General features: G+C 46.4%; 1 protein-coding gene across 1 annotated transcript in view; it reads left to right on the forward strand.

The window, feature by feature from the left end:
* The window catches only part of LOC139750761 (uncharacterized), an 80,702-nt gene extending 75,465 nt beyond the window's left edge, over positions 1-5,237 (forward strand). The window contains exon 8 of the mRNA XM_071665476.1: positions 4,652-5,237. Within this exon, the coding sequence (XP_071521577.1) occupies positions 4,652-5,076 (425 nt within the window). The 3' untranslated portion in view covers positions 5,077-5,237. The remainder of the gene's footprint in view (positions 1-4,651) is intronic.
* The last annotated feature ends 17,522 nt before the right edge of the window (positions 5,238-22,759 follow it).

A 22,759-nucleotide genomic window follows, 5' to 3' on the forward strand; every position in this document is an offset into this window, starting at 1 on the left:
TTCACATGCCTTGATTCAATCCACTGACAGCACGTCAACCCCTGTATACCACATCGCTCCAATTCACTCTATTCCTTGCCCTCCTTTCACCCTCCTGCATGTTCAGGCCCCGATCACACAAAATCCTTTTCACTCCATCTTTCCACCTCCAATTTGGTCTCCCTCTTCTCCTCGTTCCCTCCACCTCCGACACATACATCCTCTTGGTCAATCTTTCCTCACTCATTCTCTCCATGTGCCCAAACCATTTCAAAACACCCTCTTCTGCTCTCTCAACCACGCTCTTTTTATTTCCACACATCTCTCTTACCCTTACGTTACTTACTCGATCAAACCACCTCACACCACACATTGTCCTCAAACATCTCATTTCCAGCACATCCATCCTCCTGCGCACAACTCTATCCATAGCCCACGCCTCGCAACCATACAACATTGTTGGAACTACTATTCCTTCAAACATACCCATTTTTGCTTTCCGGGATAATGTTCTCGACTTCCACACATTTTTCAAGGCTCCCAAAATTTTCGCCCCCTCCCCCACCCTATGATCCACTTCCGCTTCCATGGTTCCATCCGCTGACAGATCCACTCCCAGATATCTAAAACACTTCACTTCCTCCAGTTTTTCACCATTCAAACTCACCTCCCAATTGACTTGACCCTCAACCCTACTGTACCTAATAACCTTGCTCTTATTCACATTTACTCTTAACTTTCTTCTTCCACACACTTTACCAAACTCCGTCACCAGCTTCTGCAGTTTCTCACATGAATCAGCCACCAGCGCTGTATCATCAGCGAACAACAACTGACTCACTTCCCAAGCTCTCTCATCCCCAACAGACTTCATACTTGCCCCTCTTTCCAAGACTCTTGCATTTACCTCCCTAACAACCCCATCCATAAACAAATTAAACAACCATGGAGACATCACACACCCCTGCCGCAAACCTACATTCACTGAGAACCAATCACTTTCCTCTCTTCCTACACGTACACATGCCTTACATCCTCGATAAAAACTTTTCACTGCTTCTAACAACTTGCCTCCCACACCATATATTCTTAATACCTTCCACAGAGCATCTCTATCAACTCTATCATATGCCTTCTCCAGATCCATAAATGCTACATACAAATCCATTTGCTTTTCTAAGTATTTCTCACATACATTCTTCAAAGCAAACACCTGATCCACATATCCTCTACCACTTCTGAAACCACACTGCTCTTCCCCAATCTGATGCTCTGTACATATATATATATATATATATATATATATATATATATATATATATATATATATATATATATATAATTGAAATTCTACAGCCATACTCGATAAGCATGTTAGTCTTGCCAATGAAGTCTGTGTGTGTGTGTGTGTGTGTGATGGCCTCCATACTGATCCACAATTTCCTGATTACATTACAATGTACAACACGTAAATAATGGCGAAGCTTGATAGACTTACCTCCAGGGAAAAATGAAATTGAAAACACCGGGGGAAAAAAAGAAAATCAATTATCCCTCGGAATATAATACAACACGGGATAAACTGTGTGGGAACCGATCTACCAGTCGACCATCAACATCACCTACCAGTCGACCATCAACATCACCTACCAGTCGACCATCAACATCACCTACCAGTCGACCATCAGCTTTCCCTACCAGTCGACAGTCAGCATCACCTACCAGTCGACCATCAGCATCACCTACCAGTCGACCATCAACATCACCTACCAGTCGACCATCAGCATCACCTACCAGTCGACCATCAACATCACCTACCAGTCGACCATCAACATCATCTACCAGTCGACCATCAGAGCTTCTGGCTTTGATGTTTACATGATCAGACTCTGATAAACCCAAGAAAAAAAACAAACAATAAAACGAACTGAAATTGTGTTATTTCGTATGATATCGCACTGCAAAATAAAAGAGGTTGATGTGCGTGACAAAATAATTAGTTCCGTGAAATAGGTTACATGAATTAATTACAACAGTTAGGAAGAGGATAACACACACACACACACACACACACACACACAGAGGGAGAAACACAAACACTGGCATTAAATATGGACTGAGATGCAAGTTTGAATATGAAGGTACCACAGACAAGTGGGGGGAAAGCAGGTGAATTTCAGGCCATGTCTCATGGTCGTCATGATCCTGTGCGTGAAGGTGAGCAGAGGGGCGTGAAGATGAAGGAGAGTGACACACACATGTAACAATGTAATGACTGGTTACTTCAGTCATTATTCATTAGGCCAAAGAGCTCTCCCCAGGCAAGCAATTGGAATTGCAGATGAGAGTCACATACAACCTTCATGTATAAGATATATTCATATATCAAAATTATATATATATATATATATATATATATATATATATATATATATATATATAACGATTACCTTATTTCCTCTCCCTCCCTCTCTCCCTCCCTCTCTCCCTTTACGAGGTAGTGTCAGGAACAAATGAGTAATGGCTTCATTTGCATACATCCATTCTCTAGCTGTCGTGTATAATGTAGCAAAACCAAAGCCTACTATTCACAGCCAAGCCCCACAGACTACACAGTAGTTTATCTTACCCGTTTCATATGACCTGGTTCAGCCCAATGACAGCACGTCGCCCCCCATACACCACAGCGATCCGGGTTATTCTATCCCCATTACGCTTCTCGCCTTCCAGAATATCAAGGCCTCAGTGGCTTACAGTCTCCCTCATTGTATCCTCACATATCACCGGGTGCCTCCTAACCTACATAATCCATCCACTTCAGCACTCACAATGAGTATATATATATATATATATATATATATATATATATATATATATATATATATATATATATATATATATATATATATATATACTTATCGAGTTTCATTTCTCTCATAGTGTGTGTGTGTCTGTATGTGTGTGTGTGTGTGTGTGTGTGTGTGTGTGTGTGTGTGTGTGTGTGCAAAACAGCACATCGTCATGAATAAGTATTCATGCCAAAAAAAAACTCTTAAAAACCTTTGTTTTGAAACAGTTCGAACGATGAGAGAGAGAGAGAGAGAGAGAGAGAGAGAGAGAGAGAGAGAGAGAGAGAGAGAGAGAGAGAGAGAGAGAGAGAGAGAGAGAGAGAGAGAGAGAGAGAGCAGGGTGGGGGGGGAACCTGACCTATGACCCTTGCAGCGTCACGTGACTCCCGCCTACTGTGACCTGGACTTTGGGCATCAAGGACGTAAGCCACAGGTAAAGTTGGTCTCTTCCCTTACCCTGTACGACCCCTCCCGCCAACCCTTAACACACACACACACGCACACATACACACACACACACACACACACACACACATACACACACACCTTAACTTTAACTTAATTATCATTCAGTTAACTGTCCGTCTGAGTCGTTAAAAGTGGCAGCATTTAGCTAATTAGTTCTTGATGATTTATGCATGACAGCTGGAGAATGGACGAATGAAAATGAGGCTCTTCCTTGTGTGTCCCTGGCACTACCTTGATAAAGTGGGAAAGGGCGAACATATGTATGTATGTATGTATGTATATATATATATATTTTTTTTCATACTATTCGCCATTTCCCGCGATAACGAGGTAGCGTTAAGAACAGAGGACTGGGCCTTTGAGGGAATATATGTCATTAAATTAAGAAAACTCTATAGATGGAGAGAGAGAGTTACTTACAAGTTACTTTATCTTTGTGTGTGTGTGTGTGTGTGTGTGTGTGTGTGTGTGTGTGTGTGTGTGTGTATTCTGTTGATATATTCCAGAGATATGTTACAGTATGTTATCTTACACTTTCTGTGAGCCTATCTAGTGTTATAATGAGTTATCTTGCCCCAGTATATTCCCATGATGTCAATATACCATCATGTTATCCATCTTATCTTTATCCTATCTATGTTATCTAATCTTTATTCCTGTTACCTTATCTTTGTTTTCAGCTTATATCTGCAGCTTACACCCTGAGTTAATATCTCAAGGTTATCTTAGTGATGTCACCTGTTATATTAAATGGTTCCGACACTCATTGTACCCCGTTACTTGTTATCTTACCCTCGTGGTGATTCAGTGCATGTTATCAGCCTCACATGACCATATCTGTTATCATACCTGTATGTTGATCCCCTGCGTGTTGCTACCCTGATAAGCACGTGCCTGTTATCTTGATATCATGATGACCCACCGTATGTCATCCTATCTTTTATGACTGTAATTGTTATCTTATCGGCATGATAACCCACCGTGTTATCTTATCCTCATGTGGCCATCCTAGTTATCTTGACTCATTGTGTTATCCTGACGGCGCCTGTTATCTTGCTCTCACGATCACCCAACGCCTCTTATCTCAGCCTGGGTTGTCTCTTATCTCAGCCTGGGTCATCTCTTATCTCAGCTTGGGTTATCTCTTATCTCAGCCTGGGTTATCTCTTATCTCAGCCTGGGTTATCTCTTATCTCAGCCTGGGTTATCTCTTATCTCAGCCTGGGTCATCTCTTATCTCAGCCTGGGTTATCTCTTATCTCAGCCTGGGTTATCTCTTATCTCAGCTTGGGTTATCTCTTATCTCAGCCTGGGTTATCTCTTATCTCAGCCTGGGTTATCTCTTATCTCTGCAGGGGAGAACTCGGCAGCCATGCAGCACGACGCCCTCCCTGACCCCAGCAGCGAGACACCCACCTCCCCATCCTGCACCAGCTGTCTCACCTGCTCCAGCCACCTGTATCTCCTCCTCGCTGCCACCAGCTTCGCCACCTGGGCCACCACCATCTGCCAGGGCTTCGCCACCTGGGCTACCACCTGCCAGGGCTTCGCCACCTGGGTCGTCACCACCACCACCTGTCGGGGCTTCCCCACCTGTCTACAAAGTTGGGTCATTACCGTCTCTCTCAGCTGGTTGGCCACTGTGTTCACCACCTGCCGAGCCTTCAGCCTCTGGCTCCACAGGTGGCTGGGGACACCGGTCCTCCCCTGCTTCAGCAGATGGTTCACTCAGCTGGCCCAGCGGCTCGAGCGGTCCAGCAGGAGGCAAGTATCGAGATGATCTACGCAGCTGTGACTGGAAAGCTTAAAATTAAACTGGAAAGCTTAACATTCAACTGGAAAGCTTCATTAAGCTTTACGTATAATGAGGGACTCAGTGATGAGTGTGTGTGTGTGTGTGTGTGTGTGTGTGTGTGTGTGTGTGTGTGTGTGTGTGTGTGTGTGTGTGTACATACCTATCTGTTGTTCTTCGTCTCAGATGCACACTATAGCCACGAACTCTTGATGTATAAATACTGTCTTGTATGAAACGAATGTGTGCAAGAGTCCATCACCTTGAGATACGAACGTTGTGTGTGAACGTTTGAGGACTGGGAACGTTTAAGGATTGGAAACGTTTACGGATCAGCAAGGAAATAATCTATGTCAACAAATCCTAAGATCCTTCATGTCCAACTACCATAAACAAGACACTCAGTACTCACTACCCAACTGCCCAATGTACCTTCGGCACACACACACACACACACACACACACACACACACACACACACACTCCATGGCCTGTGTTCCCGACCGGTGGACGTGGCTAGCTTCCTGAGTGCTGCAGGAGACTCATAAGGATAGAACGGACTCTCTGGGTGGCGGGAGAAGAAAGTCAGTATAAATTGTGACCACTTGATAAGAACTTTACAATCGCACTGTCTGAAACTACGCCCCCGAGACATACACGAGATACACTTTCTCTTCTGCTTTCTGTACGCCAGTCTCGCCAGTATTGAGAATAGTTATTGAACCCCGCCCTTATGAGGTAAGAAGTCACCCTCAGCAATCATGTACCATCATCGATGAACATTATCATTGACCACTGAGGACCTCCTCCCTCCACAGGAGCCCATCATTTGGTGGCTCCCGGCGTGAACTGTCGTCCCGAGGTGAGGTTGGGGGAAGATGTGCACCTGAGACAGTCCTCTTGTTGGAGTGATCGAGGTCTGGAGTCAGTTTCCCCTTGATAGGAATCAGTATCAGGTGTGCAAACAGTGGAATGATGAAGTCAAAATGCTCCAAGAGAAAGACTGTAGGATTCACAACGCCACTTTCCATCACTGTGGCCGCTAGGAGGAGGTACATCTCAGGCACCCACATTACCTCAACCCATACGACAGGTCGTTTGACCTGACCTGACGCAGACCACCTTCCTATGACGTTTAGCAAACACCTTGTTTGGTCACGAATTATATGTCAGTCTCCTGAAGCGGGTCCTCGTGCCTAGACTGGAATGGAGAGATCTCCCAGATGTCCTCTTTTGTCTTTCAGTGGCAAGAGATTTGGACAAGAAAGAGAATCACTGAACTTCCTCCCCGCACAATTCATCGGCTCCATCCTAAACTACGCCTCACCTGCCTGGTCTCCCACACTCTGAAAAGCAAATCTGACAAAGCTGCAAACCACACAAAACAGAGCACCCAAAACAATCACCGGCTGCCAAGCAACCACAGACACTCAACACCTACACAGTGAAACGAAGATCCTCCCAGTAGTCTCATCTTAAGATGCTTAGCATTCAATTCTTTACAATAGCATTAGCTCTCTCCCGTCCAGACCACTTCACATCTTACATTTATCCCTTAAGTACAATAAAAAGCTTACCTCTGCCTCTAACTTCAGACATCTACTCAGAAATGATCCCACACCCGACAACCATAACCAAACACACACACACACACACTGAAACGACCCGAAAGCACTCGAAAAATGCTCTCCCAACTCAGTCTTAAACACCACCACTACACCAGATATACACTCATCTGAAACCACACTCCCTAGACAAACACGAGTCGCACTCGGCTACTCTGTGGAGATCAGCCATCCCTAAGTTAAACAAACACCGATTCAACACATCCCACGACCCTTCACGCCCACGATACAACGACCATAGTGAAGACACCAAACACATTCAGCGCAACTGGTGATCCGTCATATTCCCACATCAACACGCACAATAATACTACACTTCTATGACCTATGGTCCCTCCCGATGGACGTGGCCGGCTTTCTGGGCGCTGCAGAACCCCACAGAGTTAGAAAGGGACACTTAAAGAAGCGCACACACACACACACACACACACACACACACACACACACACACACACACACACACACGTGTTTATCTGTTTGATTAGCTATCTATCCACACATATATATATATATATATATATATATATATATATATATATATATATATATAGGTGTGTGTGTGTGTGTGTGTGTGTGTGTGTGTGTGTTAAGGAAGGAAGCCACATCGTGAGACGTGAGATCATACAACACTAACATCTTAGTAACAACACAATCAATTCACATCATCATACTCACAAAATCATCACAAACTCATAACATCATCCTCAGTTCACAACACCATCAACTTTCAAATTCATGACCCCAGCAGGCGGTAGGCTTAATGCCCCACCATCAAAAAAAAAGTGACTAACGAACAGTGGAGTATATGTCTCTTGTATAAACACAGGGAGACATAAACATCTGTTGGCAGTCATATGTACCAACCTTGGAAGAGGAGAACATCTGTTGGTCTGTCGTGCAGCCCAGTCATGTTAGCCTGGTCTGTCACGGACCATATATACAGTGAATACGTGTAGATGGTCTTAGAGATTAACCTGAACAGGTATTTTTCGACTGTTGGTTTCAAACATGACTCTTGTTGGTCTTAATGACCCTTACAGTTAACTGGAGTTCAACCAACCAACCATCCAACCGACCAATTGTCTGGTTAAGGTGGTAATAGAGATCACCAACGACTGTGGACTGATCAATACTAGTGACCACAGGAACATGTGTGGTGTGTATTGTCTCGTCTGCCTCCAGGAATGGTGACCAGCCACGGGTGTGAGTGTCCTCCCCTCAGCCAAGAAACCACACGAGCTCAGCCAAGAGCTGTGTCCATCACCACAGGATATGTGTCTCTCTGGCATCAGCTGAGGTATTTCCAGCACCAGAGGCATCATGGTAGGAGGGGGAAAACTGAGGCAAATGAAGCCAACTTTCTTGGCGACAGTGAGGAAAGATTCCACCCACCTCACACCACCACACCACACCACTCCACCCTATCACCTCACACTACACCACACCACACCACACCACACCACCCTATCACCTCACACTACACCACACCACACCACACCACACCACCCTATCACCTCACACTACACCACACCACACCACACCACTCCACCCTATCACCTCACACTACACTACATCACACCACACCACTCCACCCTATCACCTCACACTACACCACACCACACCACCCTATCACCTCACACTACACCACACCACACAACACAACACCACACCCTAACACCGCGAACACCACACCCCGCCACACCCTACCACCACCACACTACACCACACCACACAACACAACACAACACCACACCCTAACACCGCGAACACCACACCCTGCCACACCCTACCACCACACCACACTACAACACACACCACACCAGGTGTCATACAGACACGACCAGGACCCGTGTGAGGGCATATAGGAAATCATCAAAAATACGGTGTAATGTTGTGTGTTATTTGTGCCTGGACCAGTGTATAGTGCTAACCCCCCACCTTCTAACATCTACAGCTCCCTGTGTGTGTGTGTGTGTGTGTGTGTGTGTGTGTGTGTGTGTGTGTGTGGCTGCGTGGAAGGGCCCTCGCCTCTCTCAGCCAAGATTATATTGTCTATTTCGTGTATTTATGTAAAAACAATTTCAGAATAAAATGGAATCAAATATGTTTTCATAATCATGGTATCATTATCCATTCATTCCTGTTTATGAATTATGGGACAGAAATGGAACTCACACTCCGGCTGGAAAGTCTTAAGAACGCGTCATGAAGTATGCTTAACTGTGTGCTTAACTTAACAAGGGCATAATCGATGGGTATCTCCTATAGAAGAGACATGATCTCACCTTCTGTTGAGAGGTTACACGACATACCAACGATGATGTATGCTGGAAAACGGGAATAACAGACGTGTCATACAACACACACACACACACACACACACACACACACACACACACACACACACACACACACACACACACACACAAACCCATACTTTTTTTTTTTTTTTCATACTATTCGCTATCTCCCGCGATAGCGAGGTAGCGTTAAGAACAGAGGACTGGGCCTTTGAGGGAATATCCTCACCTGGACCTCTTCTCTGTTCCTTCTTTTGGAAAATAAAAAAAAAAAAAAAAACGAGAGGGGAGGATTTCCAGCCCCCCGCTCCCTTCCCTTTTAGTCGCCTTCTACGACACGCAGGGAATACGTGGGAAGTATTCTTTCTCCCCTATCCCCAGGGAATACAAACCCATATATATATATATATATATATATATATATATATATATATATATATATATATATATATATATATATATATATACATTGTGGCAAAATGAACTACAAGATGTTACATATCTGGACTGACAGTCTTCAATCCTCCAAAGAATTTCAACGAGTCAGAAACAAACATACAGTGATAACAACAAACAAGCACAGAAGAGAGATAAGTAAGGGTCGACTTGATCACGGCATTTACAGAGAGTGTTTAAGCTGGTGTGATAAATGTTAAATGGTGAACACTTTTTCAAAAGACAGAAAGACAGAACAACCAGACGCCATAACATGAGTTAAGTAAAGGATTTACATAGAAAAAAAAAAATGTAAGAAAATACTTTTATGTTACTAAGAGTTGTGAATGAAGGTAACAAACTGGGGGACTGAAGTTATGAATGCCGACAGTCAACCAAAATTCAAAAACTTGTGAGAAAGTTTCAGATACGGAGTCTCACGAGACTGGCTGGGCTCCTCCTCCTCCTACTACTGCATCAAAAAGGTTTACATATATATATATATATATATATATATATATATATATATATATATATATATATATATATATATATATATATATATATATAGATAGATAGATAGATAGATAGATAGATAGATAGATAGATAGATAGATAGATAGATAGGTAGATAGATAGATAGATAGGTAGATAAATAAATAGATGTATATCTTATTCATTTATTTTATCATACTTTGACGCTGTCTCCCGCGTTAGCGAGGTAGCGCAAGGAAACAGACGAAAGAATGGGCCAACCCACCCACATGCACATGTATATACATAAACACCCACACACGCACATATACATACCTATACATTTCAACGTATACATAAATATACATACACAGACATATACATATATATACATATACATATACATGCTGCCTTCATCCATTCCTGCCGCCACCCCGTCACACATGAAACGACAACCCTTCCCCCCCCGCCCCCCCAACGCCCGCGAGGTAGCGCCAGGAAATGACAACAAAGGCCACATTTGTTCACGTTCAGTCTCTAGCTGTCATGTGTAAAGCACCGAAACCACATCTCCCTTTCTACATCCAGGCCCCACAAAACTTTCCATGGTTTACCCCAGACGCTTGACATGCCCTGGTTCAATCCATTGACAGCACGTCAATCCCGGTATACCACATCGTTCCAATTCACTCTATTCCTTGCACGCCTTTCACCCTCCTGTATGTTCAGGCCCCGATCGCTCAAAATCTTTTTCACTCCATCCTTTCACCTCCAATTTGGTCTCCCGCTTCTCCTTTTTCCCTCCACCTCTACCACATATAACCTCTTTGTCAATCTTTCCTCACTCATTCTCTCCATGTGTCTAAACCATTTCAAAACACCCTCTTCTGCTCTCTCAACCACACTTTTTTTATTACCACACATCTCTCTTACCCTTTCATTACTTACTTGATCAAACCACCTCACACACCATATTGTCCCCAAACATTTCATTTCAAACACATCCACCCTCCTCCGCACAAACCTATCTATAGCCGATGCCTCGCAACCATATAACAATTTTGGAACCACTATTACCTCAAACATAACCATTTTTGCTTTCCGAGATAACGTTCTCTCCTTCCACACATTCTTCAACGCTACCAGAACCTTCGCTCCCTCCTCCACCCTGTGACTCACTTCCGCTTCCATGGTTCCATCCGCTGCTAAATCCACTCCCAGATATCTAAAACACTTCACTTCCTTCAGTTTTTCTCCATTCAAACTTACCTCCCAATTAACTTGTTCCTTAACCCTACTTGAACCTAATAACCTTAATCTTATTCACATATACTCTCAACTTTCTGCTTTCACACACTTTACCAAAATCAGTCACCAACTTCTGCAGTTTCTCATCCGAATCAGCCACCAGCGCTGTATCATCAGCGAACAATTACTGACTCACTTCCCAAGACCTCTCATCTATAACAGACTGCATACTTGCACCTCTCTCCAAAAAACTCTTGCATTCACTTCGCTAACCACCCCATCCATAAACAAATTAAACAACCACATATATGGGCTGAAAACTGGAGAGTATACCATTCCCAGTTCTTACATCCTTTCTGACGTCATCAAAACGTCACGGGGGGAAAAAACATTACAGAACATAACCAGACGCGACACTCGGGCCCGCGCGCCATGATACAGCCTATAATGCCCGCCGAGGGCGACCTCCACAGTGTTGCCAACCGGCGTTCCCCGGATATCTGAACATCCATCCGCCTTAATGCAACTTTGATGGATTTTTCTGAGTTCACAGTTTCATCCAGTTTGACGACGCGGCCCTTGTCCACCTGCTTAGCCCGCCAGGGGGGAAGGGGGAAAGGAGCTGCAAGACACGCCATTAAAGCCTCGTTTGACTCTCTTCGCCATCAAATTTCGCTCTCTCTCTCTCTCTCTCTCTCTCTCTCTCTCTCTCTCTCTCTCTCTCTCTCTCTCTCTCTCTCTCTCTCTCGTGTGTGTGTGTCCTCCGCTGAAAAATATGTTTATTCAAACTTTTTTCCTCCCCAGTATTTCTTTTTGGGGGTGTGAAAGGTGGGTGTTTTAAAGGGGGGAGGGGAGGGAGGGGGGAGGGAGGGGGGAGGAGGGGGGGAGATCATCAATCACCGACACAGCTGATCCTCTTGACAGGAGGGGGGGGGGGAGGGAGGAGGTAGAGAGGGGGGGAGGGAGGAGTGAGGTTCCTCCACCGTCAGGCCCTGCAGCTGGGGGAGGGAGGGAGGGGCGGCCTCCCCGCCACCCGCGATAACTGGCTGGGAAGGAAGACGCCAACAGTGGTGGTGATGGTGATGGTGGTGGTGGTGGTGATGGTGGTGGTGATGGCCGACTTCGAAGCCATAGCGACGATATTCTGTTGAGGTGGTCTTAAGAGATCCTTGATATCCTCTCCCATCCCTCCATACTGTCGGTCAACCATATTGTCTTCCTCCATATTGTCCTCCACCATATCATCCTCCACCATATTGTCCTCCACCATATTGTCCTCCACCATATTGTCCTCCACCATATTGTCTTCCACCATATTGTCTTTCTCCATATTGTTCTCCACCATATTGTCCTTAACCATATTGTCCTCCACTAAATTGTCCTCCACCATACTGGTCTCCACCATATTGTCCTCCACCATATTGTCCTCCTCCATATTGTCCCTCTCTGCCCTACCAGACACAGCCATATTCCTCTCCTTCCAGTCCTCCTCCTCCTCCTCCTCAGAGGTGAATGCCTGATGGAACGTTCCAGCTGCACCTGCAATCATCTTCCAGACTCTTCCAGAGGTCTTGTAGGAGGAACCTTCCAGAACCTTCCAGATGAAGGACCTTTCCATCACGTTTCCAGATCCGCCTGAGCTTCCAGAACGTCCTAGAGATCTCAGGAAGGATCCTTCCAGAACCTTCCAGATGTCTTTGGTAAGACGACCTTCCAGATGCCTCTGGAAGAACCTTCCAGAACGTTCCAGACGCCATCGTGAGAACCTTCCAGACTCCAGTGGAGCAGCTGTGGGAAGCGGCCAAGTTTCCAGAGGCCTGACTGACGCCTCCATCTCTGCGTCTCCGGGTATATTTACGCATCTCCTGCGTATCATCTATACGAGGCGCCTTACATCTCCTTCTTTATATATATATATATATATATATATATATATATATATATATATATATATATATATATTATATACATAATCGCTGTTTCCCGTGTCAACGAGGTAGCGCCAGGAAACAGACGAAGAGTGGTCCATCCACTCATAGCATAAAAGGATTCTTGGAAATACCATTTGAAAGATTTGCTTAAATGTGGATAAGAGACGGCTTAAAATATGTGTGTGTATGGTGGGGGGGGGGGGATATATTGAATTTGTACTTGAACTTGTATATTTTGACTTATTATGAGATGACACATCAAAAAAATATGATGTAGTTGCTTAATTACAATCCACCCCCCCCAAAAAAAATAAAAAATGCAAGAATAATAATCAGTTCAACGTCAGATGCAAATTGAACATTTACATGTTCGAATTCTAGAAAAAGGAGAGAGAGAGAGAGAGAGAGAGAGAGAGAGAGAGAGAGAGAGAGAGAGAGAGAGAGAGAGAGAGAGAGGATGAGATCTTAATCACAAGAATTTAAAAAGAGAAAAAAAAACAACAGAATATCTGAAACCATTTACAGACATATGTTTGTTTTTCTTTGTTTGTTGATAAAAGGATCGAGCATCCTACAGTTAGTACACTACTACTACCCCCCCCCTCCCCCCCCCCCCCACACACACACACACACCGTCCCGTGTGTGTGTGTCCTGTCTCGTTTATATATTCGTCTTGCCCTCTCCTGCATGTTCTTATATATTGCCCTTCAGCTTTGCCCATCCTCCGCCCTTTCCCCTGCCCTTCAGCCTTGCCCATCCCTCCCTGCCCCTCTGCCCTCAGCCCTGCCGCCCCCTGCCCTCAGCCCTGCCGCCCCCTGCCCTCAGCCCTGCCCCTCCCTGCCCTCAGCCCTGCCGCCCCCTGCCCTCAGCCCTGCCCCTCCCTGCCCTCAGCCCTGAGTGCCTCATCAATCAACAGAGAACAAAAGCTCCAGTATTGAGCTCCTCTCCCCCGACCACCCTGGGCCTGAGAGAGAGAGAGAGAGAGAGAGAGAGAGAGAGAGAGAGAGAGAGAGAGAGAGAGAGAGAGAGAGAGAGAGAGAGAGAGAGAAGGGGGAGATACAGAGATGAAAAACCTTGCATTAAACCTCACATGGATAAACACCACTGCCACTGGACAAAAAGAAAAGCAATCTAAAACAAAATACTTTCGAACAAACAAAAAGAAAAAAAAAGAAAAAAGAAGGTTTGCAACTTCATGCAGATAAACCACTATATCATGTTAGGAAAAAAAAACCGGGAGATAAACCCGTATAGAAATAAAAAACCAACAAATTCATGAGCCTAGAAACCCCCCACTGAAGATAACCCCACGTTGTGGGGGTGGGGTGGGGGGTGGGGGTGGGAGGGAGGTGAGAAGACAATTCCATATACAACAAAGACAAAAAAAAAAAAAAATGTTCTAAAATTACATAAAAAACACAAAAAAATACACATCCCATAGCGACAATTCTATGATATTCACTATATCTAAACGCCCACAAAAACCGCACAATACCAAAATACTCACTATGGAGAAAGCCCCCACAAACACAAAATCCCAAAATACTCACTCGTGAGAAAGGCCCACAAACACAAAATCCTAAAATACTCACTAAGGCGAAACACCCGCAAACACACAATACCAAAATACTCATAACAGCTAAATCGCCATGAAATCCTAATCCTAAATGAACCAAAATCTCCCTTAAGGAAAAAACTACAGTGGAGAAATATCACATAAAATCCCACTGCGGAGAACTCCACCTCCCCTTTCCCCCACCCCATCAAACACACTGAGAAAAAAGAAAAACCCACTGAGAATAGACACAACAACATGGGGCAAACTACACCCTTTGAACTAAATCTCTCCAGGGCATAAATAAACAACGCCCACCTTGAACAGAAGCCACTGTGGAAATAACTACCATACCCAGTTCGCAACTCGGGTCATATTGCCCAAGTGGGAGGTGTTCCCCAAGTGGGAGGTGTTCCAGTGTCTGTCACTTCAAAAGCAGAACACGAGACCTGCTCAACGCCTGCTGGCGTCCTTAACACGGAAAAGTGAGAGGAAAGTATCATTTTTGCGGGCGAGAGTTTGCATGTAAAAGTGTGTAAAGTTTTAATGGTTTGGGAGAACACTGGAAATAATACGGTTACACTGCAATAGTTTCAGTGTGCAAGTCGAACACTTGCCAGTCTCCAGGTCTCAGGAATATACAAGTGATATAAGTATATAAGTGAGATCATTAAGTGTAAAGTAGGTGAGGACGTGGGAAATATAAAAGTGACATGAGTCTACAAGTGAGATAAGTAACTGTAAAGTAGGTGAAGACGTGGGAATATACAAGTGATATAAGTATCCAAGTGAGACAAGTAAGTGTAAAGTAGGTGACGACGTGGGACTATACAAGTGATATAAGTATACAAGTGAGATACGTAACTGTAAAGCAGGTGAGGACGTGGGAATACACAAGTGATATAAGCATACAAGTGAGATAAGTAAGTGTAAAGTACATGAGGACAAAGGAATCGTATACATAACCATATTCTTAAAAATTTCTGCTACGTTTTCTAAGTTGTTCATTATAACAATGGCTGACACATCACAGTTAACATATATATACGTTTAACATTAACTCCTCCTTGACTGACGGTAGTCAAAGATGTGACTGTTACATGCCTTCAAGCATCTGAAATCTTATTTATAATTCCTTATTTTACTGTTGAAATAATACCCTTGAGATGTGTGTGTGTGTGTGTGTGTGTGTGTGTGTGTGTGTGTGTGTGTGTGTGTGTGTGTGTGTGTTACGAGGAGAGGGTCTTACACCCGTGTTGCCCCGTCTCTTAACCTTATACATATATATATGCCATGTCTTTACTCCTGTTAGCTCTTGCATATATTTAATCTTCCAATCCTTGTACAACATCAACATCCCATTATCAAATTCCCTTCATATCTGACTCATTAACACCCTATTTTTAAATGCCTTATATAACTGACTTTCTCTCTATACATCTGACTTCAGTAATGGCCAAAAACTGCAGCTGGGGGAGACAGGTTGGCATATATCATTATGTCCTTTTGTCTGACCCCGGCGTGAGCTAGACGGGAGGCGTCTTATGTCTTATTGAGAAATGTCACCCAGAAGGGGCACCACCCTCCCCAGCCGTGCGCCAGGATGCGGTAAGATCCATATATTATGATAATGAGACACAGCTCCCCAGCGTAACGGTAATAAATAGTGAGTTAAAACATGGAGGCATGGAGTTGTATTAACCACGAGACAAGTACGGTACGGATGCGCTTTGTTTATGCACGAGAGATGAGAGAGTAAGGAAACTGTTACAGCGAACCATCTCCTGGCGAACAATCTCGAGGCGAACAATCTCGAGACGAACAATCTCCTGGCGAACAATCTTCATGCGAACCCTCTCCCAGAGAACCATCTCTTAGCGAAGAATTTCCTGGAGAACATTTCTCTCATTATGTGACGGGAATTACACGTAAGTCCGTCTGTCTTAAACAAAGAGAATTCGTTAAGACTGCCGCTCCTTTGAAACGAGGAAACAAAGCATGCATCTGTTAACCTGAAGGACGGGACAAGTATAGAATAATGTGGTACTGAGGAAATAAGATGGTTAAGCTGCTTCGCTGTGTACGGGTCATAACTGTTCTACACTCGCCGACCCCTGGTGGCGCAATATAAAAGTGGAATGTCTGCTGTAATCGCTGCGAAACAACAGCCGGGAATGTGTGAGGATATAACGGATAAATATACAAAGTTTGGGGCATGGCGGGGCGACGGGACGTGACGATGTAGCGGGTAAACACACATACTGTGTTGGATGAGAGACAAAGTACGGCCATTTGTGAGGATGTAGCGGCGTTCTGCGTGTAATGTGCTGGATGAGGGCGTATGACGCCCCTGGCCTTGACGAACTAAAGGATCTGGCAACACCGACAAAATACATTCGCGTCCATGTAATACACACACGCGCGCTATATATATAAAAAATATATAAAAATATATAAAAAATAATATATATATATATATATATATATATCTTTTTTCTTTCATACTATTCGCCATTTCCCGCGTTCGCGAGGTAGCGTTAAGAACAGACGACTGGGCCTTTGAGGGAGTATCCTCACTTGGCCCCTTTCTCTGTTCCTTCTTTTGGAAAATTAAAAGAGAAAAAAAAACGAGAGGGGAGGATTTCCAGCCTGATATTATAGAGAGACATCATAGGTGTAGCATAAGTGGGAGGCTATTTCTGTGATGACACAGGGCCGATGGTGAAATACCACTACTTTGATCGTTTCTCTACTTACTCGGTGAGACGGAACCGGAGCTTTCCCCAGGCAGGATAACCTCCTCCTCATTCTAGACCTAAGCGGCGGAAGGGTTCTTCTCTCTTGTTCTCATCCTCCTCTTCATCATTTTGAAGACATATATATATATATATATATATATATATATATATATATATATATATATATATAATGGTGAGCTTTACACACAGACAGACAGTCATGAGCAATTGCCCTAGTGGAGCGGTATAGAAACTTTACATACGAGTCATGGGAGAGGAATACACAAGACGACCTAGGATGGTTGCATCGCTACAGAGGACACATCCAACCACCACAGTGTGAGGGGTTTTGAAAGACTAGCCAAGGTCGCCGGGGTCAATGGTGTGACGTCAGCACGGTGACGAGGGCGGAGGTAGCGACTGCAATCAGCCAATCAAGAGGATGAGAACGGCGTATTCCCAACCAACCAACCAACGAGGTGATCCACCACGGGGTTACATGACTTGTTTTTGACTGTGCCAAATTGGTACGATCATTCTCTCTCTCAGGGAGACCTACTGTACTGTACTGGGCGTGTCTTACACTCGTGGGGGCGGGGCGCGGGTCCACTATCTCTTGATCGCTATAATTCCCTTATCTATGTTATCATCTGTTCTGCATACAACCTATCCGGCGGAGATGGCTGTTGTGAGGGGCACAGGTGCGCCATACAACGCCATCGTCTTCCCAGAAGATCATCTTTGGCTAGACATCATGTCGCCAGAGCCGTCCAACCTGTTGTTAGCAGGGATGGTGTAATGATCATAATCACCGTATCATGACGAGGTAATTAGCAATTAACAGAAACAGATTTTGCCTCATGACTTTCACAAGATATATATATATCTATATTTTTTTTTTCAGCCAATGAGAGTTGATAAAGTACCAATGATTAATGATAATGAGTCTGGCGCCAAATTTGAGCGTTTGCGTTAATAGGACTCACATTTCCCATGCATGTAAAATGAAAAAGTTTATTTTTTTGATGTGATATTTCAGCGTGAGGCACAGATCGATCGTCGGCAAATGTAGACTGCGTGAGTTAGTGAGTCAAGTGTAGACGGGATGATGGTGTAGGCAACACCACAAGGTTCCTAACACTGCTTCTTCCCAGTGGAATTCTGCAAGGTTACAAACAGCTGATGTGACCTGGGCCTACACCCAGCTGATGTGACCTAGGCTACACCCAGCTGATGTGACCTGGGCTACACCCAGCTGATGTGACCTAGGCTACACCCAGCTGATGTGACCTGGGCTACACCCAGCTGATGTGACCTAGGCTACACCCAGCTGATGTGACCTGGGCTACACCCAGCTGATGTGACCTGGGTTACACCCAGCTGACGTGACCTGGGCTACACTCAGCTGATGTGACATGGGCTACATCCAGCTGCTGTGACCTGGGCTACACCCAGCTGACGTGACCTGGGCTACATCCAGCTGACGTGACCTGGGTTACACCCAGCTGACGTGACCTGGGCTACACTCAGCTGATGTGACCTGGGCTACATCCAGCTGCTGTGACCTGGGCCATACCCAGCTGACGTGTCCTGGACCACACGCAGCTGTCGTGACCTGGGCCACACGTAACTTACGTGCCCTGGGCCACACCCTGCACTAAGACATTACCACAGCAGCCAGGTCTGCCACACCCAACACTAACGAAAGTGATTCGCGAGCAACGTTCTGCCATGAAACCTTATCAACGTACCGAACTCCAGCGTCTAAAACAGCCAGCCATCAACCACTGGTATGAGACACCGGAGGCAATGAACAAGCACACACTCGCTCCTCCCCCCAGGGTCGATTACCTTTCCAATGAAGGAAACAATTGAGTGTCACAACCATCACTTCGCCACTTCTTGCCAGACACTTCCCCTCCTCCCACCTTGACACCACCTACCAGCTTAACCTTACCTTCTCCAGTCCCAACCACCCACTGTGGAACACTCTACTACACCCACTGTGGAACACTCTACTACACCCACTGCGGAACACTACTACACCCACTGACTGGAAGACCTTACGTCACTCCCCAGGTATCTCAGTCAACACTCTTTAGCTTGTCTGTTTGAGAAGAAGAAGAAGAAGAAGAAGAAGAAGAAGAAGAAGAAGAAGAAGAAGAAGAAGACAGAAGATACTAAAAATAAATATGAGACAGATAGTCACATACGTCAACAAGAGGAACACGAGAAGATCAAGTAAAACACAACAAGCGTAAGTGGTTCTCTCTCAAACTCTCACTGATGTCGACGGAATGTCTCTGTTTACGCAACCAGCACAGTTTCCAGACTTAGAATGACTGGTGATTCAGACGCCTTCAGTGGCACTGGGTAGCGAAGCGTCTGCTGTAGTACCAGTAGCAGTAGCAGCAGTAGCCTCACTGTTACCTACGCTTCTCTGAACGACAATTAAGTAAGAAACACTGGGCCAGGCTATGAGGGCGCCCTTACAGCACGACAGTTGGCTGTAAAACTGAAGTAAGTGTGGTTCCCCGGGCCACGCCGGCCATGTTTGCTGGCCAGGAGCCTCTGTTATTGTGTCTGGTCGAGGGTGTGTGGGGCTGCAAGATCCTGTAGTTGCCCTGGTTACTGGCGGAGTTAAGGACACTTACATTAGTGTGTGTGTGTGTGTGTGTGTGTGCTTTACGGGGGGAGATCATTTTACACTCGTATCGCCTCGCCTCTTAACCTTGTACGCATGTATCATGTCTTAACCTTAGGTATACACCCACGTCTACACAGACCCCAGTCATCGACCGGCCTCCTAAAAGCTGAGGATGAACACCTAGGTTGGATGTGAGCCGTGTTGCTGGCCTGTCCAAGATACGAACCCAAGTGTGTGTGTGTGTGTGTGTGTGTGTGTGTGTGCGTACAACCATACCATTAAATGGACACACTTAAGGCTCATTTTAGCATTCTGATACAAAACAACGTAAAGTTAATGCCGATCATTTGGGAGCAAGAAAGAGACTTTCCACTTCCCAGCCAACCAGCTGGAAAGGGCACCGAGGGAGGGCGGCTTCCAGGCCAGGCCAGCCAGCAGGTGGACCCAGGACCCAGGTGGGTTAAACGACCTTAACCCCTTTAAGTATGGCGAGACGACCAGTAAACACGACTCCACCTACCTACCTACCTACCTACCTCTCAATACGGCGGTACGACCCCTGGGAATAATGGCCTTGCCCTTAAGGGACGCCACGACCCTTGGGCATGATGGCCTTGCCCTTAATGGACGCCACTTGGGCATGATACGACCTTTGGGCATGATGGCCTGGCTTTTAAGGCACAGTACGACCCTTGAGAACAACGATACGACCCTTAGGTATGACGATCTGGCCCTTACAAAGGCTCATACCAAACGCCAGGTCACCAAATACACAGTTATGATCAAGGGTCGTCATCTCGTGGTCGAGGATTTCAGTCCCTCTCGTTCCCCAGAGGGGGCCACATGGGGCCATATATCCCCCTCCCCCACGTGGCCACTACTCTCCTCACAAGTGGAGCCACATGGGCCATATATCCTCTCCGGGCCACTACACTCCCCACTAGGGTTGCCACATGGGCCGCACGTTCACCCCCGGGCCACTCTCCCTAGCAGACATAAATTGTCGATGGAATTTTGACTGCGTGAGAGGTCTCGCGAGGGCCGTGTGCCGCTGGTCTCGCGAGGGCCGTGTGCCGCAGATCTCGCGAGAGCCGTGTGCAGCAGGTCTCGCGAGGGCCGTGTGCCGCAGGTCTCGCGAGGGGCCGTGTGCCGCAGGTCTCGTGAAGGCCGTGTGCCGCTGGTCTCGTGAGGGCCGTGTGCCGCAGGTCTCGTAAGGGGCCGTGTGCCGCAGGTCTCGCAGGGGTCGTGTGCCGCAGGTCTCGCAGGGGCCGTGTGCCGTAGGTCTCGCAGGGGTCGTGTGCCGCAGGTCTCGTGAGGGCCGTGTGCCGCAGGTCTCGCGAGGGAAGTGTGCCGCAGGTCTCGTGAAGGGCTGTGTGCCGCATGTGGCGTGAGGGCCGCACCCGAGACGGGAGGCGGCAGCCAGTCAAAGAGAGGTGTGGCTCCTCCACATCCGACACGCCTGGCAGGGAGGTGCCTATCGAAGTACCGTCTCACCTCTCAGGTGGAGGAAGAGGTGGAGGAGGAGGGAGAGGTGGTGGAGGTGGAAGCCCGAGATGGATGAGTGGAGGTGGAAGAAGGGGAGGGGGGAGGGGGAGGACGATGGTAATGATGAGAGGGAGTGGAACAGAGAAGAGACGCATGTGATATTAGGGGAGACAAGGACAGAGGAATTATATGTCTAAGACGAGGAGGAAAAGGAAAAGGAGAAGGAAGAGAAGGAGGAGGAGGAGGAGGAGGAGGAGGAGGAGGATAAATCGTAGGAAGAGGAGGAGAAGAAGGATAAAGAGGAGGAAGAGGAAGCGGAGGAGGAGGAGGAGGGAAGACTTGGGCCGCCTGTCCCTTGCAGGAAACATCTGTTTCCTGGTCACAGTTCGTGAACATCTTTTCTAAGGTCATGTGAGGTTCATGACCTTACCTCACGACGCCCCCACCTCACGACGTCCCCACCTCACCTCGTCCCCACCTCACGACGCACCCACCTCACGACGCCCCCACCCCACGACGCCCCCACCTCACGACGTCCCCACCTCACGACGTCCCCACCTCACGACGCACCCACCCCACGACGCACCCACCCCACGACGCCCCCACCTCACGACGCACCCACCCCACGACGCACCCACCCCACGACGCCCCCACCCCACGACGCCCCCACCTCACGACGTCCCCACCTCACGACGCCCCCACCTCACGACGCACCCACCCCACGACGCACCCACCCCACGACGCCCCCACCCCACGACGCCCCCACCTCACGACGCCCCCACCCCACGACGCCCCCACCTCACGACGCCCCCACCTCACGACGCCCCCACCTCACGACGCCCCCACCCCACGACGCACCCGACCCCACGACGCCCACCTCATGAAACTTGCTTCATCAGACGTTATATTTCAAAACTTCATTATAAGAATAATTTTTCAACTTTTATTAAATTATCTTTTTACACTATACCTTTGTTTCTTATTTCTTCGTCACATTCACTTCATATTCAAAATCTCCTCGTAGACATTTACCGTACTGCATCTACGTAATCTTACATATACTTTTTAGTCTATCAGGATTTCATTTCTCTCATTTCAGTGTTTCAGGTGTTACACACACCCACCCACCCACCCACACACACACACACACACACACAAACGAGTACCATTGCACCCCTCCGCCCATCACGACCTCACAAGCAATGTAGACAAGACCGTAATCAGACCATGTT

The sequence above is a fragment of the Panulirus ornatus genome, chromosome 10, assembly GCF_036320965.1.
Source record: "Panulirus ornatus isolate Po-2019 chromosome 10, ASM3632096v1, whole genome shotgun sequence".
In the NCBI taxonomy this organism is placed as follows: Eukaryota; Metazoa; Arthropoda; class Malacostraca; order Decapoda; family Palinuridae; genus Panulirus; species Panulirus ornatus.